Here is a 22,726-nt window from a genome sequence, read left to right on the forward strand (position 1 = left end):
CTCCTCCTTCCTCCTCCCTCCACCCCCGAGACATGCAAAACTCTGAACCTCCACCATCGCCTTTTCACTGACTGCCCCAACCCCACTTGCACACAAACTCTTGCCCACAAGCACTCTGATTGTGTTGGACCCTGACTGACATGGTACCAGGATGAAATCTTTGAACCTACTGTCGGACCTCGTGCAGTGTAGGATCCTGGTTTCCTCTTGGTGCACGACGATGCCTAACTTCATGTGGTGAGAGTATGCAGGCAGTTATTGGAGGATGAAAGAATTAATAGCATTGACTGACCCCAACACTCGCCTGACCCCCAGGATAGCATCTGTTGTGACTTCAGGAGGATGTGCTGATGTTGTCAGGCATGCATAAAAGCATGTGGGGGCAGTACAAACTACTAAGAATCATTTTTATTTACAAAAACAAAATTTTGTATCATATTTCCACTTTGATTTTCAGAGTGTGTTTGAATTCTGCTCTCTGTTGGTTGCTCATTGGTTGATCAGAGTAGTGGTGTCCTTTCACTCCTAACACATTACCCAGTCCATATCAATGTAGAAATGTAGAATGACATTTTTTTCCACACTAAAAACATTAAAAATGTTTGGGGGTTTTTTTGTTGTAAGGTGATGAAAAACATACAGAGACAAAAATACTGCATTACGCAATTCCTTTTAAAACTCATGATGATGGAGGAAGTGATTAAAAGGTGTTAAACCTTCACACAGTTTATTTTTAGACGTAGTGATGTTCATACCTGTCAGTTCTGTTTTCAGCCTTTCCCGGGAGCACGTTCAGCTCTAAAGATCTTTTAAAGATTCATACAATCAACTTTCTGACTAAAGCTGAAATCTACAGCAGCCATGATCGTGGCAGAAGCTGGATTTTTGTTTTTGGGTTTCATTCTGTGTCTCTCAGGTAGGAATGACTCTTTCTCCTCCTTCCTCCTTACAGGTCTTAGCATTTTAGCTTTGATGAGCTCTTGAAGAGTCCGAAAGTGCAAGATTATAATCTTTTATGTTACAATAATATCATCATTAAATGACTGGCACAGAGTAGAAAGACGTGTAAACTTAAATCTGCACACATTTGATAATGAATCTTCTGTTGTGTTTCAACATATAAAAAGATCAAAAATGGTCTCCTGTCAGCTCACAGTATGAATATGTTGATAGTATAAGAAGTATAACATCATTACTGGAACAACAATCCCCAGACTGAGATAATTATTATGAGGTGTGTTAAAATTAAAGTGCAATCAGTATCACAGAGGTGGCTGTCTTAGTACAATGTCAGATCTCCAGCGTAACCTTTGTTGAACACATAACCTGATCTTGAGCAGGTATGCGTGTGCAGGCAAACTGGGCAGTTCTTGGCGCCTGGAGCCCAGGGGCGGCCTATGACAGATCATCTGGTCCGCTGGAACTCAAACCCTTTTGGCCATGAACCTTGGCCCAATTAAGGCCTCCCTTCCTCTCCTGCTGGGATGTATGTGCAGATATTGCCAAGATGTGTGGCCTTAGGTCTTCAGTACTTTACGGCAGTGGTCCCCAACACCCGGGCAAAAGACCAGTACCGGTCCATGTGTCGTTTGGTACCATGCCACGAGAGTTGAGGCTCAGGTGTGAAATTTATGGTTTTCAGGATTTTTATTGTTAAATTGGCTTACCTGGGTCTTTTCCCGTGTTGTAGTTGTGTGTCTTATTTTGAGAGAAATATTTCCGAGTTACCATAGCAACCAGAGAGCATTAAGGGGCAGAGAGGGGGATGTTTTTGGTGCATTTCAGGAGGATGTTGCTGATAATGTTACACAATTACAAGGTGAATTCACATTTATTATTATATTTATAAAATTACACAGTTTTTGTCTTGGTTGTATCATTTTATTTTGTTGTATTTATCCGCAACACCTTAAAGGCTGGTCTGTAAAAATATTGTCTGACATTAAACAGGTGGCGCAAAAAACTTTTGGGACCGCTGCTCTACAGGGCTGCAGATGGCCCGGTTCTCCCGGATCCATCTCCGTTTGCCTCTGTCTCATGGGAGCGTTATTGTGGCATCCCATGTCATTTTCAAGTACATTTTGTGACAAAGATACACACATTCACACCCCATAAGAATATTGTTGATTTATGTACCTGTGCATTTTTTATTTTGTGTTGAAGCTGTTCTGTTTCTTCTTTACACGTGCATTTCTATTTGTAGGCGATTTTTTTATTACATCTTCCTGTGTAATAAAAAATAAATAATATAAAATAATAAAAATAAAGTGTGACAGAACAGCTGCTTAAAGATTGCTGATAAAAAGGATTGCACTGAGACATGCTGATGAGAAGATGAGTATTCGTTGATGTTGTGAGACACAAAAACATGCAGGAAATCATATTGTTGTCGCCCCAACAACACTTCCATTGTGTTTTGCATGTTTTTGCAGCTTTTTGTTTCTTTTTTCCATGTTGCAGTGCATCTGACCTCTGAAGGGCACCTTATAAAATTCCTATCCCAAGTCATTGTTTGTGGGGGTTTTCTAGAACACACATGCTGTGTGAATGTTAAAGCTGTTTGTGATTCCAATTACTTCCAATTACCTCTGCTTACTCTGCTGTTAAAAACAGCAGAGTAAGCAGAGTTCATCATCACAGCTGTTCATGTTGATCGCTGATCTTCAGCCTGGAGATTCTGTTTCACCGCAGAGGTGTTACCATTATAAACCAGACAGACAACAGTTTTCACCACTGCAGCTTCCTGCTCTTGCAAAAACAACCTCAAAGAACACGTCATTTATAATATGATGAACAAAACAGACTCAAATGAAAGAAAGAAGTCGTGTTTTGTGTGTTCGATGTGTTAGACAACTAAATACGAAACTGTCCTGTTAGCTGGTGCACTTAGATTGTCTTTTTAATATTCAAGCTGTTGTATTTATTCTCTCAACGTTACATGTAAAAGTTACAACAAGAACAAATGATGGGTGTCTGATACCGTGTTCAATTTGTGCTTTGCCTCTAAGATATGAGTAATTATTTAGGAGTCACTAAACATGAATAAAAAGGATTATATTATTATAAATATATTATAAATTATATAAGCTGTCTATAACTTAAAATACTCAAGTTATTTCTTACACTGCAGTTATAACATTATTTTAAAATTCATGATATAAAAACAGAGAGTAACAAAAATAATAAATCTGTTCACTAATGAAAGTTTTCATTAAAGGTGTTAATGGAGGAGAAACCAGGATCTGTGCTCTCAAAGGTTCATCAGTGGATCTGCACTGCTCACATCAACATCTGACCTCAAGCAGCAAATGGTTCACTGTACACTTAAATGGATCAATGAGTGAGCTCTCTGTGGATGGACAACGTGTAACGTACAACATGCCTGAAGAGAAAAACCCAACTTTAACCATCAATGATCTAAGAGAGAGTGATGCAAACACTTACTGCTGTATGAAGACTACAGACAGACCAGGAAACTGTTCACTCAGTAATATTACTCTTCAAGTTGTTGCAGGTACAATGACTTTTACTCATTAATAACTTTCCAAATGACATCATTGTATAAGTTGTTCTCCATCATCCTCTCAGAGCTGCAGGTAAAGGTGATTCCTGCCACAGAGGGACAGACAGTAACACTGATGTGCAGCAGCAGCTGTCCTCTGACTGAAAAGCCTGCAGCCTACATCTGGTACAAGAACAGAGAGTTTCTCTATGAGGACTGGTCTCCCTGGTACCAAGAGCTGCTCAGCAGTGAGGAAGCAGTCACATACTCCTGTGCTGTCAAAGGCTACGAGCATCTCAGAGCCCCTCAAGTCTCTGTGGGTGAGTCATGATGTTTATTGTGCAACAAAACAAACACAATGAGTCACACAGTGAATCATTTGAATCAATATTATTTCTTTGTTGTACAGATTCCCTCACAGAGACCTGCTTCAGTGTGACCTATGCTAAAGGGAGAATGTGTTCTTACAGGAAGACAACAGTAGATGAGCCGTGCTCCATCACATATCCCAGAGGTGAAGCTTCAACAAATAAGCAAATATCTTCCATCAAACCTCTATATTAGTTTAATGTCATTTTCCTTATATAAGATAAGGCTAAATATTGCCTTTGTTAATAAATCTAGTAGCAGGCATTCTAAAAACAGAAATAAAATTTTGTACATTATTGTGTCTTATGAAAACTTTTTAATCATCTTTCAGAGGTTCGTGTTCAAAAAACCTCCTACACATCAGATAGTGTCACACTGACCTGTAACACCACCTGTAAGCTGTTTGACCCTCAAACTGCCTACATGAGCTGCAGAAACACAAGCGGAAACTACAAGAATCAACAATGTTTAACTCACAACAATTCAACATACAAGTTCTCTTGTGCTGTAAAAAACCACAAGTACCTTGAGTCTGCAGTAGTCTGTGAGTAATACACAACTCGTTTTTTTCTGTCAGTTAACTATAGACAAAAGTTTCAGCATACAGACCATTCAAACAACTCTAAATCATCCATCTATATTTCAGGTGTTCAGGATAAAAACTGCCGGATCAGGAATTATGTCAGCAGGAGAATCTGTGCTCTGGAAGGATCTTCAGTCAACATCACAAGTGAATACTCACATCCTGATAACATGAAGGCAGAGTTTAAGTATTGGAGTAAAAAATGGAGAAAAGATAAAGTGGAAGTTGAAGAGCTGATTGAGGCTGCAGGTCGTGTGAAGTATCAGGACAACATGAAGAACCAACACATCCTGACCATCAACAACCTGAAGAAGAATGACTCAGGAGGATACACATTCAGATTCAACAAAGATCATAAAGGATGGACACAGTCTGATCTGCCTGGAGTCTTTTTGATTGTCACAGGTAAATCTAAACTTCTCCCTCAGCAGACTTTACTCATTAATGTCTGAACAGGAGCAGAGGTGGAAGAAATATTCAAATGTTGTGAATATAGTATCAGCACACTGTAACACCTTGAAAGTATTTACATGTTTTCAAGAAATCAACTTAAATAAATAAAAGTTTTCCCCATCTGTGCTTAGCTAATTTTGACAGTTTTATGCACAGATTGTTTGGTATTTCAAACTGGAGTTCCTTAAATCATAATAATCATTTGTAGTTTTGCTGTCACCCGTTAATTTCTAAATATATTTACATTATTAAATTTGACTCTTTTCAGGTTTAATACAATAGTTTTAATACCAGACATAGCAAGATGGATAAATATTGAAGAGTAAAAAGTATAATCATTTGAGATAGTGGAATATAAAGTTACACAAAACTGAAAGCAAAAGTACCTTGAATTTGTACTTAAGTACACTGCTTTAATAAATAAATACTTTTCATCACTGGAGAAAAGGATTGTGTAAACCCGAGAGGTTTTTTGGTTCTTGTACCAAGGAGGTTTTGTAGTAAAGTCATGAAACCATCTTTCATGTCTAAGCCACACAGGAGATTTTTTGTTTTTGACCAATGTTCCTCTTCCAGAGCTGAGAGTGAAGATGAGTCCTTCTGCAGTGGTGACAGAGGGTCAGAGAGTCACACTGACCTGCAGTACCAGCTGTCCTCTGACTTACAACACAAACTACATTTGGTACTTGAACAGTCAACCTCTGACCCCGAGAGAGAACCAGAACAAACATCTGATCCTAGACCCAGTCAGCAGGGAGGATGCAGGAAGCTACTCCTGTGCTGTGAAAACCAACAAAGATATCAGCTCTGCTCCAAAGACTCTCACTGTCCAAAGTATCACAAGAACATGGACACCAGCAGCTGCAGGAGTTTCTGCAGCTCTGCTGGGTTTAATACTTCTCACTGTCTGCTGGTGTGTTAGGTAAACATATGTTTTCTTTCAAAATGATCCTGTTATTTTTAATGTCATGTTTCTTGACTTTTTCATTAATTTTTATGAATCAGGAAAAAGAGGACTTTCAGTCAACCTCCAAGAAGGGAAACTTCACACAACGAACAGCAGGTACTAACAGGATTCAAACAAGAACAACTCCTCATCTGTTCTATTACTGTTTATTTGAATGATCATTTATTCTCCATCAGGAAAAAAATGTTTGCGTGTGTGTGTGTGTGTGTGTGTGTGTGTGTGTGTGTGTGTGTGTGTGTGTGTGTGTGTGTGTGTGTCTGTATTGATCACACTGTACAGTATTTTAGTATTAAAGCCAATCAATTAATGTGTCAGTATTTAGCAGTGTGATCAGAACTGCTGCATAGCATTTGAAGACAGGAAAACAAAATGTTGGTTAAAAAAAAAAAGCAGATGTAAAAATTGATCAGGCTTATCAATTAAAGTTAAGAATTGATCAAGAAACTATCATATAAAGAAAATAATTACCTTATAAACATAATTCAATGATAATACTTTGTCTATGTGCAAATTTGAAATAAGGTCTACAAGTAGAAACAGGTGCTCTGTTTTATTATCACATATAAATAATTACAGGCGTCAATATTCCTGGCAAGTGTCTTAAATTTTTTTGCAGCCAACAGTCAAAAGTCAAAAAATAAAGAGTCCTCTAAAAATCTGTATTCTTACTGATCCTTCTCAGGGAAATGCAAAGACTTTAGAGGCTCTTTAAAAACTTTAGACCGTACTTCTATCAAAGGAAATGTCCTAAAATAGTGATGCTATTTTCTTGACAAATGATTGTTTAGCCTGTGATGACTTCATACCTGCTGATGTCTAATCAAGAACAAAACCTGCTCCTGAGGTGGTTGTGGTCATAGTGCCTTTAAGAATCATGATTACTGATGAGCATCAGTAACAAAGATTCTTCAATGCAACTTTATCCTTTGATTTTTTTTTTCCTGTCAAGTACAACTATTTGATTGTTTTTTAAGCATTGATATATCACTATAAGACAAGACATTTACACTAACCTGTTTATCATTGTATCACATTTAATAGAAACTTTACATTAACAGTTCTTACAACACAGTAGATTCATATCAGTCTCATATGTCGGTTTTGTAACTGACTGGATTAAACAGTAGTGATATAACTGATGGGAAACATCAGCTCTCTCTGAATTCAATGGCATGAAAACCTGTGATTTAAATAGTTTTTTAATAAGCCAATGAACCAACCTTTATCAGCTCAGACCTACAAACAGATATTTTATAATATTCTGATAGAACAATGAAATGTTTAATGCAGTTTAATATGAATTTATAATAACTGTCTCGTCTCCTCAGATGAACCCTGACCTCATGTATGGAAACATCTCAACTCAGTCAGCAGAGCAGAATGATCATCACTACAGCAGACTGCACTTCAATGACAACCACACAGCTGACCTCTACTCCACCATCGAGCCACTGCCTGCTCACTAAAGAAAAGGTTGTTACCATGGTGATTTAAAGGGACCGTTTCCCCTTAAGGTTTTTGTGTCTAAAATGAGTTCAGTATCATAGCAGAGACACCAAAGCTGCTTCATCTGTCAGTGTTTGTACTCTCTGTACTGGAACATAAAATACAGAAAGGAATAACAGAAATACAGAAATGTCTGAGCTTTCCCATTCAAACATGTCTGATAATGAAATACATGTGTTAAAAATTCCTGTGAAACATAACTCAAGACAAAAAAATAGGACAACTTTATAAAAAAGAAGTGTGTTCTTGCTTTTTTTTAACTATCTTTTGGCTGATTTGCACTTTTAAATGTAAAACTAACTGTTTCTGGCAGAAATGAAAACACGCTATCATGTCTGCAGGAACTTTTTTTTTGGGGGGGGGGGATGAAAATGTAATGAAATGTGGTCATATCACATGTTTAAATCCAGAGAATGTTGATAAGTAGTACAAAACAAAAACCTCAGAGGTAAAATCAGTATGAAGTGGAAAAACCACCTGCAATACATCAATTCTTCACTAGAGGGCTCATCTTCGAGAGAAAAAAAAGATAAATGAGGAAGTGATGATGTTAAAGCTAAATGCAGTTTGTCTGCAGCCACACTCACACAAGTTGGTCATTCCTGTTAGACAGAAGTTGATTTCTGACATTTATTCATAGTTCTGATATTTTCTAATCTCTGATGAGTTTTAAGAAATATGTACTACCAGTAATCAGCCATTTATCATAATAATGTTAATCAACATACAACCTTCTTTCTCATTTAGACTAAAAACATATAGCAGCCATGATGGTGACCAAAGCTGGAGGCTTGTTTTTGTGTTTCATTCTGTGTCTTTCAGGTAAAAATAATTTGTTTCTCCTCCTCCTGATGATGTTGCTGGAATTCTGTATCTTCAATGTAAATGCAAAAGTTATGAAATTATTTTAGAAAACAGGAAGTTTACTGTTGTTTTCACCTGTTGTTTCTCTTCCTGCTATGTTCTCTCAACTGTATTAAAGTACCAGATTCTAATCCTTAACAGTAATGTTTATTATTCAAATGTTGTGTTAAAGGTGTTCTGGGAAAACAAAACAGAATATGTGCCTTGAAAGGTTCATCAGTGAATCTGTCCTGCTCAGATCAACAAGCCACTGCAAGAAATAAAGTGATCCTATAATGTACAGCATCATGGGAGCAGAGAGGAACGTCACTCTAACAGTCTAACATAGAGCAGTGAAGTTTTTTCCTGCTGCAGAGAAACTGCTGACAAATCACAAAACTGTCAGCAAAGCAGATTTTATGTGTTGCAGGTACAATGGTTTTACCAACTAACAAAATAATGACTTTAATAATCAATATATGAATGTTATTTATTTATATTTCACTGAGCTGCAGGTAAAGGGGATTCCTGCCAAAGAGATCGATCCCTGACCCTGTGTTTTCTGACGGACCCTCTGACCTTTGTGTGGTACGAGAAAAGAAAGAAAACTACACAGTTGTTTCCGTGTATTTTTGCTAGAGATTAGAGGATCTCCTTTTTTCTCATCCATTTGAGTCTCCCACAACATGTCCACCAGGACTGGTCCTCCTGAGACAGCTGGGGACTCAGTCTGCACACAGTGTAATAGAAACACCTTTAAAGAGAAACACACCTTAAAGATGGCCAAATCAAAGTAAATAAACAACACTGTTCCTAAAAAAAATATTTAAGAAATACTAATTATTTTTATGTATGTTTTTATGTATGTAATCTACATTTTTTTTAAGGGGGAATTTGGCCAAGCTGAAGTCTGTGATCAGCTGTGATCCAATGGAAATGATGAGGGATTTTTTTTTTTTAATCAAAGTGTGAAACCTGGGATCCCCCATGTTTCCAGACTTAATAAAAAGAAACTCAAAAGCTTACCTTTACATGTACACCTGACCGTCTCTCCCCTGCAACGGTGGTTTCTTGCTTCTGCTATGATTACTGTGCTACTCACTCATTTATCCAATCTGTTACTGCCATCTACTGGCGGAACTTGATATTGCATCACCGCTACGTCAGGCGAGTGCAAACGTTTCTAAAGGTGCAGTCAGTCGTTTGTTTGTTTGTTTTTACAGAAAAAAGGAAGAAAATTGTTCTCATAAATATACAATCATAAATATGTTAGTGTGTAATTATTTCTTTCAAAAAGTGATTAATTCTCATAAACCTTGAAATGAACCATTAAAAATATATTGAAGTGGGTAACAGTTTGTGTAATCTGACACATCTACAGTACAGTAGCACATTGTAGTACTATGTTAATTTTTAGGCTGTAGTTGCAGTGTTTTGATTTAAATATTGTATGAGGTGCTGAGCCACTTTTACATATATCGATACTTAGTGTCATTTGTAATCTACTATATAGGTTTGTAATGTACAGTACACTCAGTTTCTTAAAATCAACAATATACTTTATATTTAAGTAATGTAAAATATATTTTTGTTTCTTCATGTTATTAATAATTATAAAATGGATAAGAATGTTGTTAAAACTATCCAGAAGTGAATTTACGCTGCTGTGTTATAAAAGTCCTAATTAGGGGGTTTCCTTCTAAAAACCATCATGAATGAGGAAGTGTTAATTGTGTTAAAGCTGCATGTGGTTTATCTTTAGGCCCACTGACATTAGTTCTGTTTTCAGCGTTTCCTGTGAGAATATTCAGCTGTAAAGACTCATACAATCAACTTTTTGATTAGTGATTGATTGTATGTCAGTCATGGTGTTGGCAGAAGTTGGATTTTTCTTTTTGGGTTTCATTCTTTACCTCTCAGGTAGGAATTACTATTTCTTCTTCTTATGATGACTGAAGACTGAAAAAAAATGTTTCAATAGTAGAAAATTTCTGGAAAGTTATTAAAGGGTGTAAGAAAACATGTGATTCACTGTTAAGTAAGAGGATGTTAAACTCTTGAAATGTATCAAAGTCTGGTGCAATTTTACCATCAGTGAATGGATGGCACAGAGTAGAAAGGTGTGTAAACAAGATACATTTGCACACATTTCCTAATGAATGTTCTGTTAAAGCATTTCAGGGAAAACTAAACAGCAACCAAACAGGAATCTTTGCCAAGGTGAGCTGTGTGGTGAGCAGGGGTAGGACCCAAACCCAGGACTCAGAGATGGAATAGTTAACTGAAAGTGGCAGCTTTATTGGTTGAGAAAGCAAACTAAAAACTAGGAAAAGTACAAAGAAACACCAAACAAAGCATAAAAAAGATAAACTACAAATAAAGACTCTGTTGTCTATAGAACTCATGACTAGATGTAAACAAGAGACCATACACACCTCACTAAACACTGTGCTAATCTGGAGGACACGATGAGAGACAGGGGAACGGTGAAGAGTTAAATACTTGCATGATAACAAGGCGATTGGAAACAGGAGGGCACACTGCTGGAACAAATCAAAAATAATGAAACAGAGCAAGTGAAAGGGGACACAATGGATACAGGACAAGAGACTATCAGTCTGTGGCCTGTTTAATAGCATTTAGCTGGTTATGGTTTTCTCGTTCAATCTTGTGTCTGTGTCTTGTCTGTATGTTTGAGTCTCTGTCTCGGTGTTAGTCATTTCCTGTTTTTTATAGTCTCTTGTCTTTTGTGCTTTGTATTTAGTTCTACTTGTTTGGCTAATCTGCAGTGATTTCACTCACTTGTGTCTCGTTCTCCCCAGATATCTTCCCTGTCTCCCTAATTATCCTTCTATGTGTGTATTTGTGGTCTCTGTCCCTGCATAAATTGTTGTAATCCATACTTTCTTACTAGAGGTGTGCTCTTTCTAAAAAGGAGGAAGTGATGTAATGCTGTTAAAGCTGCAAAGAGTTTATCTTTAGGTGCAGTGATGTTCACAATTGTCCGTTCTGTTTTCAGCCTTTCCTGCGAGCACACTCAGCTGTAAAGATCTTTTCAAGATTCAAACAACCAACTTTCAGACTAGAAGCTGAAATCTACAGCAATCATGATCTTGGCAGAAGCTGGATTTTTTGGGGTGGGTTTCATTCTGTGTCTCTCAGGTAGGAATGCCTCTTTCTCCTCCTTATGATAACTGAAGACTATAAAAATGTTTAGAAAAACTTACAAAGGTTATTAAAGAATGTTAGAAAACATGAGATTCACTGTTAGGCAGCAGAAGTTCTGCTTTGAAGAGCTCCTGAAGTGCACAAAAGGACAATAATATCATCACTGAATGACTGGAACAGAGTAGAAACATATCTAAACAGATGTTTGTAATGAATGTTGTGTTAATCCACTGAAGGGAAACTGAACAGCAACCATGCAGGACTCTTCACACTTGAACTCTTAAAAGCCATGAACATATAAAGAAATCAGAAAAAAAAAATTTTCAGCTCACAGAATGAATATTTTGTCATTAGAACATCATTAATGGAACAATCCACTCTCAGCCCAGATGGAGGTTTAAAAAGAGTGAAACCAACAGAAAACAGCTGTTAAAATCAGTTTAAAGCCCCTGAAACACAACACAAGAACTACAAATTCCCATGAAACAGTGCTTGGTACTGCTGTCTTTGAAATATCATGATCCTTTACACTGATACAAAGAGCAGCTGCAGCTTGACACCAGAGTAAGGTTTACATCATTACAGCTGTTCATGCTCACGAAGCATCAGTCTGGAGATTCTTTGACACCACAGACGTGTTTCCATCATAAACCAGAAACAGAAAACCGTTTTAACACCTCTGCAGCTTTCTGCTCTCACAAAAGGAAAAAATAAACTTGAACTTGAACATGTGACTAAAGACAACAGCATGCTGTAGAGACAACACAAAGTACTAAAATACACTTTGTGTTGTAAATAATGTGGGAAATGGTTGCATGTAATTTCTCATGCCTAAAGACACAGCATACACGTACATGAAGAGGAAGATGCATGTACAGGAAGTTAAGTTTCACTGTGCAATGTGTTAAACTGAATATGAAACTGTCACTCTGTCGTCATTTTAATCCTTTGCTTTAATAAAGAGAAGTTAACCCAGCAAGGTGAGGTGGTTAGTTTGTCTTTCTAATGTCTGAGTTTTTTTACATTTACTCTTAACTTTAAATGTCAGCGAACAGCAACAATCACAGCTGATCTGCTCACTAATGCAAGTTTGTGTTAAAGGTGTTAATGGAGGAGAAACCAGGATCTGTGCTCTCAAAGGTTCATCAGTGGATCTGCACTGCTCACATCAACATCTGACCTCAAGCAGCAAATGGTTCACTGTACACTTAAATGGATCAATGAGTGAGCTCTCTGTGGATGGACAACGTGTAACGTACAACATGTCTGAAGAGAAAAAGTCAACTTTAACCATCAATGATCTAAGAGAGAGTGATGCAAACACTTACTGCTGTATGAAGACTACAGACAGACCAGGAAACTGTTCACTCAGTAATATTACTCTTCAAGTAGTTACAGGTACAGTGACTTTTACTCATTAATAACTTTCCAAATGACATCATTGTATAAGTTGTTCTCCATCATCCTCTCAGAGCTGCAGGTAAAGGTGATTCCTGCCACAGAGGGACAGACAGTAACACTGATGTGCAGCAGCAGCTGTCCTCTGACTGAAAAGCCTGCAGCCTACATCTGGTACAAGAACAGAGAGTTTCTCTATGAGGACTGGTCTCCCTGGTACCAAGAGCTGCTCAGCAGTGAGGAAGCAGTCACATACTCCTGTGCTGTCAAAGGCTACGAGCATCTCAGAGCCCCTGAAGTCTCTGTGGGTGAGTCATGATGTTTATTGTGCAACAAAACAAACACAATGAGTCACACAGTGAATCATTTGAATCAATATTATTTCTTTGTTGTACAGATTCCCTCACAGAGACCTGCTTCAGTGTGACCTATGCTAAAGGGAGAATGTGTTCTTACAGGAAGACATCAGTAGATGAGCTGTGCTCCATCACATATCCCAGAGGTGAAGCTTCAACAAATAAGCAAATATCTTCCATCAAACCTCTATATTAGTTTAATGTCATTTTCCTTATATAAGATAAGGCTAAATATTACCTTTGTTAATAAATCTAGTAGCAGGCATTCTAAAAACAGAAATAAAATTTTGTACATTATTGTGTCTTATGAAAACTTTTTAATCATCTTTCAGAGGTTCGTGTTCAAAAAACCTCCTACACATCAGATAGTGTCACACTGACCTGTAACACCACCTGTAAGCTGTTTGACCCTCAAACTGCCTACATGAGCTGCAGAAACACAAGCAGAAACTACAAGAATCAACAATGTTTAACTCACAACAATTCAACATACAAGTTCTCTTGTGCTGTAAAAAACCACAAGTACCTTGAGTCTGCAGAAGTCTGTGAGTAATACACAACTCGTTTTTTTCTGTCAGTTAATTATAGACAAAAGTTTCAGCATACAGACCATTCAAACAACTCTAAATCTTCCATCTATATTTCAGGTGTTCAGGATAAAAAATGCCGGATCAGGAATTATGTCAGCAGGAGAATCTGTGCTCTGGAAGGATCTTCAGTCAACATCACATGTGAATACTCACATCCTGACAACATGAAGGCAGAGTTTAAGTATTGGAGTAAAAAATGGAGAAAAGATAAAGTGGAAGTTGAAGAGCTGATTGAGGCTGCAGGTCGTGTGAAGTATCAGGACAACATGAAGAACCAACACATCCTGACCATCAACAACCTGAAGAAGAATGACTCAGGAGGATACACATTCAGATTCAACAAAGATCATGAAGGATGGACACAGTCTGATCTGCCTGGAGTCTTTTTGATTGTCACAGGTAAATCTTGATTTCTTACTCAGCAGACTTTACTTAGAGGTTTAAGAACTGTTCAGATCATTTAATAGCGAGAAAATATCAGCCATAACGCCATAACAAGTAAGAGTCCTGCATTTAAAAACGTCAAAATATTCAGACCTTTTAAGAAATTTATTTATCAGAATCTGAAGTACTCATTGTGTCAGTGTTTTATATTTACAGGTGATACAGTCATGTGTTCGATTCTCAGCTGTCAGTGTTTCAGGTTGTTTATTTTAAATCTACTTGTGGACTGTTTTAGTTGAATCTACATAAATCACATTCTTTAAGATCATCACTTCAAATGCTGACATCCTCTCACAACCATGTATCTCTGAATATTAGACTTTAAATGAACTCAGAAAAACTGCCTGTTTTCAGATTGTAGCAATTTTCCACATAATCCAGAAGGGTTTTTTTATGCCTTACAGATCTACATACTTCAACTATCAAAATTTAAAGTGCTAATATACAAAAAGACAAAGGGATTATCTTCCAAGTTTTTTCTGCACATGAAAATGTATATGTAAACTTAACATACAAAGTAAAGAAATTTGTGTTTGGTTGATTGTTTCTTTGCTGTAACAATACATTTTATACTGTTGGAAAGCTTGTTCATTTCTCCTGAAATCTAGCCACACTGGTAATGAAAATGGATTTGTTGGTTGAGCAGAACAGTTGCGTATGTGGGCTACACCCATGAACAGCAGTTGTCAAACAGTTTATTCTCCTGTTGACTCTCCTTTAATGTTTTTTGTTGGATTGGATGAAGTAAGAACAAACAAGACAAGCATATGGAAGAACCAGACACAATCAAACCAGCCTTTCACTTCCTCCTCATACTGATCACACACTGCTGTGGGATGATATCCACAGCCAGTCAGCCAGCTTTGCCACACTTTAAACCTATGATTCAACTATCATTGGCAGAATCTAGACTCATATTGTGCAAACCTTTATTGCAAATCTGTGAAAGACAGCATAGCGGTCTTATGTGCTGAGGAGGCGAGGAAACTGTGTTCTTGCGTTGTCGTATTCTTGGGCTGGGTTAGCCCTAACACCAGCTTGAAGTTGCCCTATGGCACTGGCCCTTTCCGAATCAGTCAAACATGCTATGCTTAGAGCAGACACTGACTGTTAGCTGTAGCAGCGTCCATGCTAACAGGTGCAGCTAATCAGGCCCCAATCAGGCACACGATTGTCAGCTGCTGGGATACCAGGAGCCCAAAACAAGAGACAACATCAGAATAAGCTGTAGGGCGTGGGTGTCCAACTCCAGTCCTGGAGAGCTACTGTCCTGCAGCTTTTAGATGGATCCTTGTTCCGACACACCTGAATCAAACTTGATGGCATGCCGAAGAGGTAATCCAACCATTTGACTCAGCTGTGTTGGAGTAGGGATGCATCTAAAACCTGCAGGGACACCGGCCCTTGAGGCCTGGACTTGGACACCCATGCTGTAGGGCATTCCAGAGTGGGCAAGTTTTTTTTTTTTATGCATTTAACCCACATACTCAACTCTGCTGTTTAAATCAATAAAACATTTTATTTGCAAACATATCACTATTTGATGGTAAAAAAAGGGAAAAAAAATACAGGCTTTTTTTTTTTTTATATAAGATTTATTGCCACAAAGAATTGTTACAACAAAGAAATTATAAATCAAAAACTAATTTCCTACTTTTTTACATAACACTGTGCTCTTCAGGACTTTCAGATATAAAAAGTATATTTATGTGGATTCACCTCTGTTTGCACCATTTTGTTATGAGCTGTTGCGTCTGTGGATGCCAAAGAGAGAACTTTCATAATAATGGCTGGACACTGAGCTGACTCTACCTGCCTCCCGCATGTAGCACAAGCGATTACTAGTATAAGGCTGTAGAATTTGAATTTATAAAGCAAATTACAAAAACTGTTAATACTTCCAAGAACCATTGAGCAAGGCATATTACTTGATAGATGCTATTAGGAATGCTTTTAAAAGGCATCAACAGCACAGACACAGTGGATATCATTCACAGAACAAAGTTTTCAACCAGGATGTAAACATTTTTATTTCTGCTGTTATATTGATGTAATTTGACATTTTCATATGTTTTAAATGAAACAAAATTAAATGTTCACACTTCAGATGTTTTGGTAAATCCAATTATTTATTTAATGGGTTGATCGTAATTATTTATGCGTAAGATGTTATAATACCCTGGTTCACTCAGTGACTACTCTGTCTCATAAAAATCTTCTTTAATTCAGTTCAATTCAATCCAACAGTATTTACATACAAATGAACTGAACTAAAGAAAAAACCCAATAATCCCCTACGAGCAAGCACTTGGTGACAGTGGGGAGGAAAAACTACCTTTCAAAAGGTAGAAACCTCCGGCAGAACCAGGCTCAGGGAGGGGCGGCCATCTGCCGCGACCGGTTGGGGGGTGGAGCCGATGACAAAGTTATACACAACTCAATATTAAAGCAAATATTATGTGCACGGTGGCACAGTGGTGATCACTGTTGCCGCACAGCAAGAAAGTCCTGAGTTCAATTCCATCTTTCTGTGCGGAGTTTGCATGTTCCCCCCATGTTTGCGTGGATTCTTCCGGGTACTCCAGCTTCCTCCCAGCGTCCAAAGACATGCAGTTTGTGGGGATAGGTTAATTGAGTAATTCAGATTGCCCATAGGTGTGAACGCGAATGGTTGTCTGTTTCTGTGTGTTGACCCTGCAACCGATTGGTGACTTGTCCAGGGTGTACCCCGCCTCTTGCCCTATGACAGCTGGGATAGGCTCCAGCGCTCCCCGCAACCCTGAAAAAGAGAAGCGGATGGATAAATATTAAAGTAAATATGCCTAAAAATGGATGTTTAGGCACTGGAAGTAACTGTTACTATTTAGTTGTAAATTGCTGATATTTTATTAGATGGAGTGAATAGTCTCCAAAACCAGTTGCGCTTCTTTTTCTTTTTTGGTTTTTCTTTTGGCACTTGGTCATCTCGGGCCTCTGGATTTTCTGGTTTAGTAGCGCTGGCCTCCTCTTTTTCTGGCTGATTCTCCTGAAGTGTTGCGTCTTTTTCTGGTTTGATAAACTGGCCTCTTTTCCTGATCTTGACTGATGTAGTGTCTTGTCTTGGGCTGGAGAATTTTCAGGATTGGCAACGTTGGACTGGTCTTCTTGCTTTTTTTTTTTCTTGTCTCTTGCAGAGACAGCAAAGACTCCTGAAATGAGATCTTTTCTTACTCTGTTTGCCTGAGTTGGTTTCGGATTGTTGTGTTCTCCTGGTTTTGCTTCTCCATGATTTTCTGGTGGGAAGCTTTGGTTTCAGCTCTTCTTTTAAGTTTTGCGCCTTCAAATCATTTTTTTCACGAAGAGCCTCACTGGTGCTGAGTTTGTCTTTCATCTTAGCGAGCTCACATCGGGCTCTTTGTTCCTGATCTTTGCGCTTTGCAACTTCCTCTTCAAGATTCTTTTGAGTTTTGAGGAGCTGCTCATGGAGTTGTTCGATCTCTTCTTACTGTTTTTTACACTGGACCTCCAACTAAGCTTCTCGATCGGTTTTCACGTCTGTAGAGTCTGTGTGTGGAGCTTCAGCAGTTCGTGTTGAAGCGTCCACACTCAGCTCTGCAGCTGTGTTGCTGTCTTCAACAGGAGCTCAGGTGTTGTTGTGTCCTCGGATCTGTGTTTCTGCAAGCCTGTTCCAGTTCTTCAAGGATGGTTTTTTTCAGCATTTTCTCTGCAGGACTGTAGCTGCAGGCGAAGCCAATTGTGGTGAGGTGTGGTGGCGGTGCCGTGCATGGAGGGCAGACGCACCTGCACAGCATCCTTAATCACGCTCGCCGAGTTAAAACCACGGGGACTCATGAGTTGGGGTGTGTTGTGGTGTGATGCAAGTCAATAATGGCTTAATACTGTGACCTGTGGACTCGCCGTGCCTTATTCACACACCACCAATTATTCTGTGTTTTAGCCGCAGCAGCTTTGTGGTTTGCAGCTGTCATTTTGTAAAGATTGGTTTTGCACATGCACTGAGCCTCCTGCAGGTGGCATCTCAGCGCACCCAGTTCATCAGTGTCATTATATGGACGACTGCCATCGTTTGGTATTAAGTGAGGTTTAGGCTGTGGTTGAGACGGCCCATCATTGGTTCTAAGGTCAGGATTGGGCTGATGTTGCACAGGCCCTTGATTTGGTAAAAACCGTGGATTTTACCATTGTTGCCCAACAATACTTTACAACACTGCCAATGTTCTTCTTTCAGAGCTGAGAGTGAAGATGAGTCCTTCTGCAGTGGTGACAGAGGGTCAGAGAGTCACACTGACCTGCAGCACCAGCTGTCCTCTAACTGACAACACAAACTACATTTGGAACTTGAACAGTCGACCTCTGACCCCGAGAGAGAACCAGAACAAACATCTGATCCTAGACCCAGTCAGCAGGGAGGATGCAGGAAGCTACTCCTGTGCTGTGAAAACCAACAAAGAGATCAGCTCTGCTCCAAAGACTCTCACTGTCCAAAGTATCACAGGAACATGGACACCAGCAGCTGCAGGAGTTTCTGCAGCTCTGTTGGTTTTAATACTTCTCACTGTCTGCTGGTGTGTTAGGTAAGTGTTGGTTCACAGCAGTAGATTCAATCTCTGCTCTGAAGTCACTAATTTTTCAGTTTATTAACTTCAACCAGGAAAAAGAGAACTTCTGGTCAGTCTCCAACAACTGAAAGGTCTGATCAAATTGAACAGGTAAAGATTAGAGTTTAAAAAAACTCATTTTTGCCAACATACAATAAAAGGAGTCAAGTTTAAAGTGCATTATAATGTAATGCTGTTTGTCTTTATCAGCTCAGTCCTGGTCCTGTGTATGAAAACGTCTCAACACAACCAAAACAGGAGGATGAAGTCCACTACAGCAGAGTCCACTTCAGAAACAAACATGTGGTTCCTCTTTGTTCCACCGTACAGTCACATCAGCCCAGACAACCGGAGTGTTCTCATTATGCTGCTGTCAGATTCAGCTCTGATGGAGCATCTGGTGTCACTCCAGCAGACACAGACTTACAGACTTACTCTACTGTGAACGTTTGAGAGAGATGTCATGGTCAATAACTGCTTATGTCATGGCAGAGTACAACCTGAAGAGGTCACCAGAAACTCAGCCAACCTAATCAGAGGAAAAATATTTACTTGTTGAAAGCTGTTACTGTGAATGATGTGTGCATCGTGCTATTTCTCTGGTCTACATTTATTAGGAGAGTAGAAGTACATTTATTATACTCACTGCCAGAAGAGAGATAAAAGTAACTACAAAAACACATTTAAAGGATCTTGATAAGCGTGAATCCACCAAGTAGAACTACACAAATTTGATCCTTCCTCTGAAGTCTGAGTTTAATTTCCTAATTTCTTTTTCTACCGCAGGACACACCTTCTGTGTCCTTTTTTAACAACATACAAAAACCCCACAATAAATATATCTGTCACTAACTTATGTGATTTTAAGCCATATTGAATATTTGTTGTTGAAAATGCTTTTCATTGTATGCTTATTATCCTAATAGTTGTCTCATAAGCAACGACTTCAGTGTTATTGCTGTATAAGTTGCTAATAGGAGATGCACTGTTAGTAAAGTATATTTTCAATTCTTTTGTTGTGATAAGAGTTTTAAACTTCATTAAAGTAAAAAAAAAACTATGATCATCCTGTTAGAAAAGAATATTGAAATAGTATAGTGTTTGTGTTTGGTAATGAAATGTTCTTTTGAAGAATTTGGTGGTAATAAACCAAGATGCACATTTTAAACTAACAAGTGTAATTCCACATTAACAATCAATAATCTAACAGAGTAATGAGAGTTTTACTGTTTTAATGAAGCTGCAAATGAGAAAACTGCCACCAAAGCAGAATTCAGCTCAGTCTTGCAGATATAGCAGACTCCACAAATTCATCCTCTATAAGGAGCGATCATTTGGAAGAACTGAAGATAATTTATTGAGAATTAATTAAGCTATTCTGCGATTAGTCTCCAATGACCCATCACGGTAGAACAAAAAGCCAGTGGTGACAGGATTTAAGATAGGACCCAGAGTCTAGATGCTGGTGATGATGAAGATGAGGCTTAGATGGAACTCGAGGTGACTTGGATGAGGTGGAGATGAAGAAGAAGATGGTTGCATGAAAGAGAGTCTGCAAGGGAGAATGACAGAACAGAATTGAGATTTAAAGTGTGAATCTTCATGCTCCATCTACCTGTCACATTGCTCCTGCCACAAAGACTGATAGAGGAAACCTTTCATGCACAACACAATGACTCTTTGCTTGCAACTCATGTGTCTGAGAATTATGATGATCTCTTACCTCAATAGTTTATGTCAACCCTGCACTCCCACTTAACGCACACTAACAAAACATTGTTGTAAAGCACCGTCTATTCTATAATTTTAAATAACCCATTGCTTATATTATTTGCCTTCTCTCTTCAGATGAACCCAGATCCCATATATGAAAACATCTCTGCTCACCACAGCAGAATGCAGGTTAATATAAACAGTCATTCAAGATGATCTCTCTAACTTCTCTCTAAGTTTTTATGTTGGTTTTCTCTGACTTTTAAATGTTTAAAATGTTCTGTTGTGTCCCACAAATTAATTTGAGAATTGTAGGACATTACTATGCCAACCATTTTTAGTTTTGTAAATATCGGCTATATTGAGAGGCGTCCATGAATACTTCAGGAAGACGGCCTCTTAGATAAGCTGCTAAAAGAATGCCTCAGGCAGCTGAAGACAGATAGTGATGACAAACAGTCATAGATGACCAAGCCCCTGCATGAGATATATGGATAGATAAAGGAACTGGTTCACATCAAGAAATCCCACCAGTGGCTAGAAAAGGCCGGCTTAAAGGACAGCACAGAGGCTCTGAACTGGCGGCACAAGAACATATGCTCTTTAAACTGTGCAAAGGTGCCCCAGAGACTATCCAGCATATAGTAGCAAGATGTAAAATGCAGGTTCAGACCACACACAAAGAGTCACAACCAAATGGGAAGTACACATTTATTTAAGGAGCTTGGAAAGAAAGTGACCTAGACTCCCAAATAAGTTGGTTTTCTGAGGTGCAAGAGCAAAGAAGCCAAATGTGAGTAAAGCAGAAACGACAGCATACACATCAGCATCGCAGGAGCCAAGCTTGTTTAGCACATGCAGAATAAAATCTGGTGTTGAATAAATGGAAACACCAGCCTCTTACAGTTGGACCCTAATCAGCTCAACAGTGTGCAGGTGTGGAACGTCTTCCAGGATTAGCAGACCCCCACAATACTCTGCATCTGCAACAAACACACTACACACTCACATTGACTGATTTGGCCTGCAAAAAGGACCACAACAGAAATAAACAGAACAAAATAAAAACTACCCAAATGGCACTTTAAAACGATGAGTCTTTAGGTGCTTTTTGAGTGAATCCACTCAACTCACAGGTCTTAGGCTGATGGGACAGTGAATTCCAAAGAGAGGGGGCCACATCTGTAAAGGGTCTGTCACCTTTAGTTTGTAGGAATGGACAATAAACCCTGATCAGATGACCTGAGAGTCCTACTGGTGACATATGGCTGCAAAGTCTATTGACACAGATGCTTTACCATACAAAGCCTAAATGTAATATAGAACCAGTGCAGTGAGATCAGTAGAGGTGTGACATGAGAATGTTTGGAGGAGAATGATTTCAAAAGTCAGCAGCAGCAGAGTTTAAGAAGAGGAGCAGCTCATGAAGACTGCAAACTAGCAAAATACAAAACATTCCTTGGTCAATCCTCACTTTCATTTAAAGGCCTCAGATTTGGAACAGTTTATGAAAACCAGAACAGATCCTAGTTTCTAAGGCTACGTCCACACATACACGGGTATTTTTGAAAACGCAGATTTCTCTATGCGTTTGCACCGTTCGTCCACACGTAAAACAGAGATTTTTAAAAACTCCGTTTTTGCATTTACGTGTGGATGAGGAAAACAGAGAAAATGCAGCGTCAAAGGTGTGCGCCTTTTTTGACATCACACTGTGCGCCACGTTATTGTTTCGGTGAAATGAATTTCTACAATGGCGGACTTAGAAAAAATACTGTTACTGTTAATTGTACTCTCTGCAGTGTTTAAATACTTACATATACACACACAGTTACTGTCCCTCCACACATAGGACTCAGTTCTACTTCTATGAGCCATCTTTGTTTACTCTTTCCCACCCAGGCTTCTAGACTTCTGATTGGGCAACATTTCTACATGGTTAGGTATCTCCAAAAGTTGATTCTGTTCATCTGGACGTAACGTTTTGTGTGAGAAACGTTTCGTCACTCATCCAAGTGACTTCTTCAGTCTCAGCTGACTCCAGGTTTCCCCAAATCTTATAAACAGTACATTTGCATAATGACTGAAACCAGCCCACTGAAGGAACGATGGGCTGGGTTCGATCCTTGGCTTCCCCAGTCATCGGAGTGTGAATGTGTGTGAATGTTTATTAGTTTGCACTTGAGTTTAGAAGTGCTTGTATGAGTAGGGGAGAATGAGGAATGTTGTATACAGC

The 22,726-nt window shown here is 38.7% G+C and overlaps 3 protein-coding genes across 3 annotated transcripts; all 3 read left to right on the top strand.

Annotated features, from left to right (window-relative positions):
• Nucleotides 1–3,548: 3,548 nt before the first annotated feature.
• Nucleotides 3,549–19,510, top strand: LOC145429334 (uncharacterized). The gene is made up of 7 exons (XM_080302598.1): nt 3,549–3,822; nt 3,912–4,016; nt 4,203–4,415; nt 13,793–14,134; nt 18,408–18,753; nt 18,831–18,888; nt 18,988–19,510. The coding sequence occupies exons 1-7, from the start codon at nt 3,549–3,551 to the stop codon at nt 19,228–19,230; spliced, it is 1,581 nt and encodes a 526-aa protein (XP_080158724.1). The 3' UTR covers nt 19,231–19,510.
• On the top strand, nt 4,625–8,382 carry LOC145429150 (B-cell receptor CD22-like). Its single transcript, XM_080302192.1, has 4 exons — nt 4,625–4,859; nt 5,484–5,829; nt 5,913–5,970; nt 7,203–8,382. The coding sequence occupies exons 1-4, from the start codon at nt 4,625–4,627 to the stop codon at nt 7,338–7,340; spliced, it is 777 nt and encodes a 258-aa protein (XP_080158318.1). The 3' UTR covers nt 7,341–8,382.
• Nucleotides 10,874–13,108, top strand: LOC145429151 (uncharacterized). The gene is made up of 3 exons (XM_080302193.1): nt 10,874–11,385; nt 12,493–12,789; nt 12,864–13,108. Exons 1-3 carry the CDS (start codon nt 11,331–11,333, stop codon nt 13,106–13,108), a joined length of 597 nt encoding a protein of 198 aa, XP_080158319.1. The 5' UTR covers nt 10,874–11,330.
• Nucleotides 19,511–22,726: the final 3,216 nt, after the last annotated feature.

Source organism: Astatotilapia calliptera, chromosome 6, assembly GCF_964374335.1.
Source record: "Astatotilapia calliptera chromosome 6, fAstCal68.1, whole genome shotgun sequence".
Taxonomy (NCBI): domain Eukaryota; kingdom Metazoa; phylum Chordata; class Actinopteri; order Cichliformes; family Cichlidae; genus Astatotilapia; species Astatotilapia calliptera.

Coding starts and splice junctions, on each gene's coding strand:
- LOC145429334 (XM_080302598.1), top strand. CDS start 3,549: ATGACATCATTGTATAAGTTGTTCTCCATCATCCTCTCAGAGCTGCAG. Junction 4,017..4,202: donor CTCCATCACATATCCCAGAG/GTGAAGCTTCAA, acceptor ATCATCTTTCAG/AGGTTCGTGTTCAAAAAACC. Junction 18,754..18,830: donor ACTGTCTGCTGGTGTGTTAG/GTAAGTGTTGGT, acceptor AACTTCAACCAG/GAAAAAGAGAACTTCTGGTC.
- LOC145429151 (XM_080302193.1), top strand. CDS start 11,331: ATGATCTTGGCAGAAGCTGGATTTTTTGGGGTGGGTTTCATTCTGTGT. Junction 11,386..12,492: donor TTTCATTCTGTGTCTCTCAG/GTAGGAATGCCT, acceptor TTTGTGTTAAAG/GTGTTAATGGAGGAGAAACC. Junction 12,790..12,863: donor TACTCTTCAAGTAGTTACAG/GTACAGTGACTT, acceptor TCATCCTCTCAG/AGCTGCAGGTAAAGGTGATT.
- LOC145429150 (XM_080302192.1), top strand. CDS start 4,625: ATGAAGGCAGAGTTTAAGTATTGGAGTAAAAAATGGAGAAAAGATAAA. Junction 4,860..5,483: donor AGTCTTTTTGATTGTCACAG/GTAAATCTAAAC, acceptor TTCCTCTTCCAG/AGCTGAGAGTGAAGATGAGT. Junction 5,971..7,202: donor CTTCACACAACGAACAGCAG/GTACTAACAGGA, acceptor TCGTCTCCTCAG/ATGAACCCTGACCTCATGTA.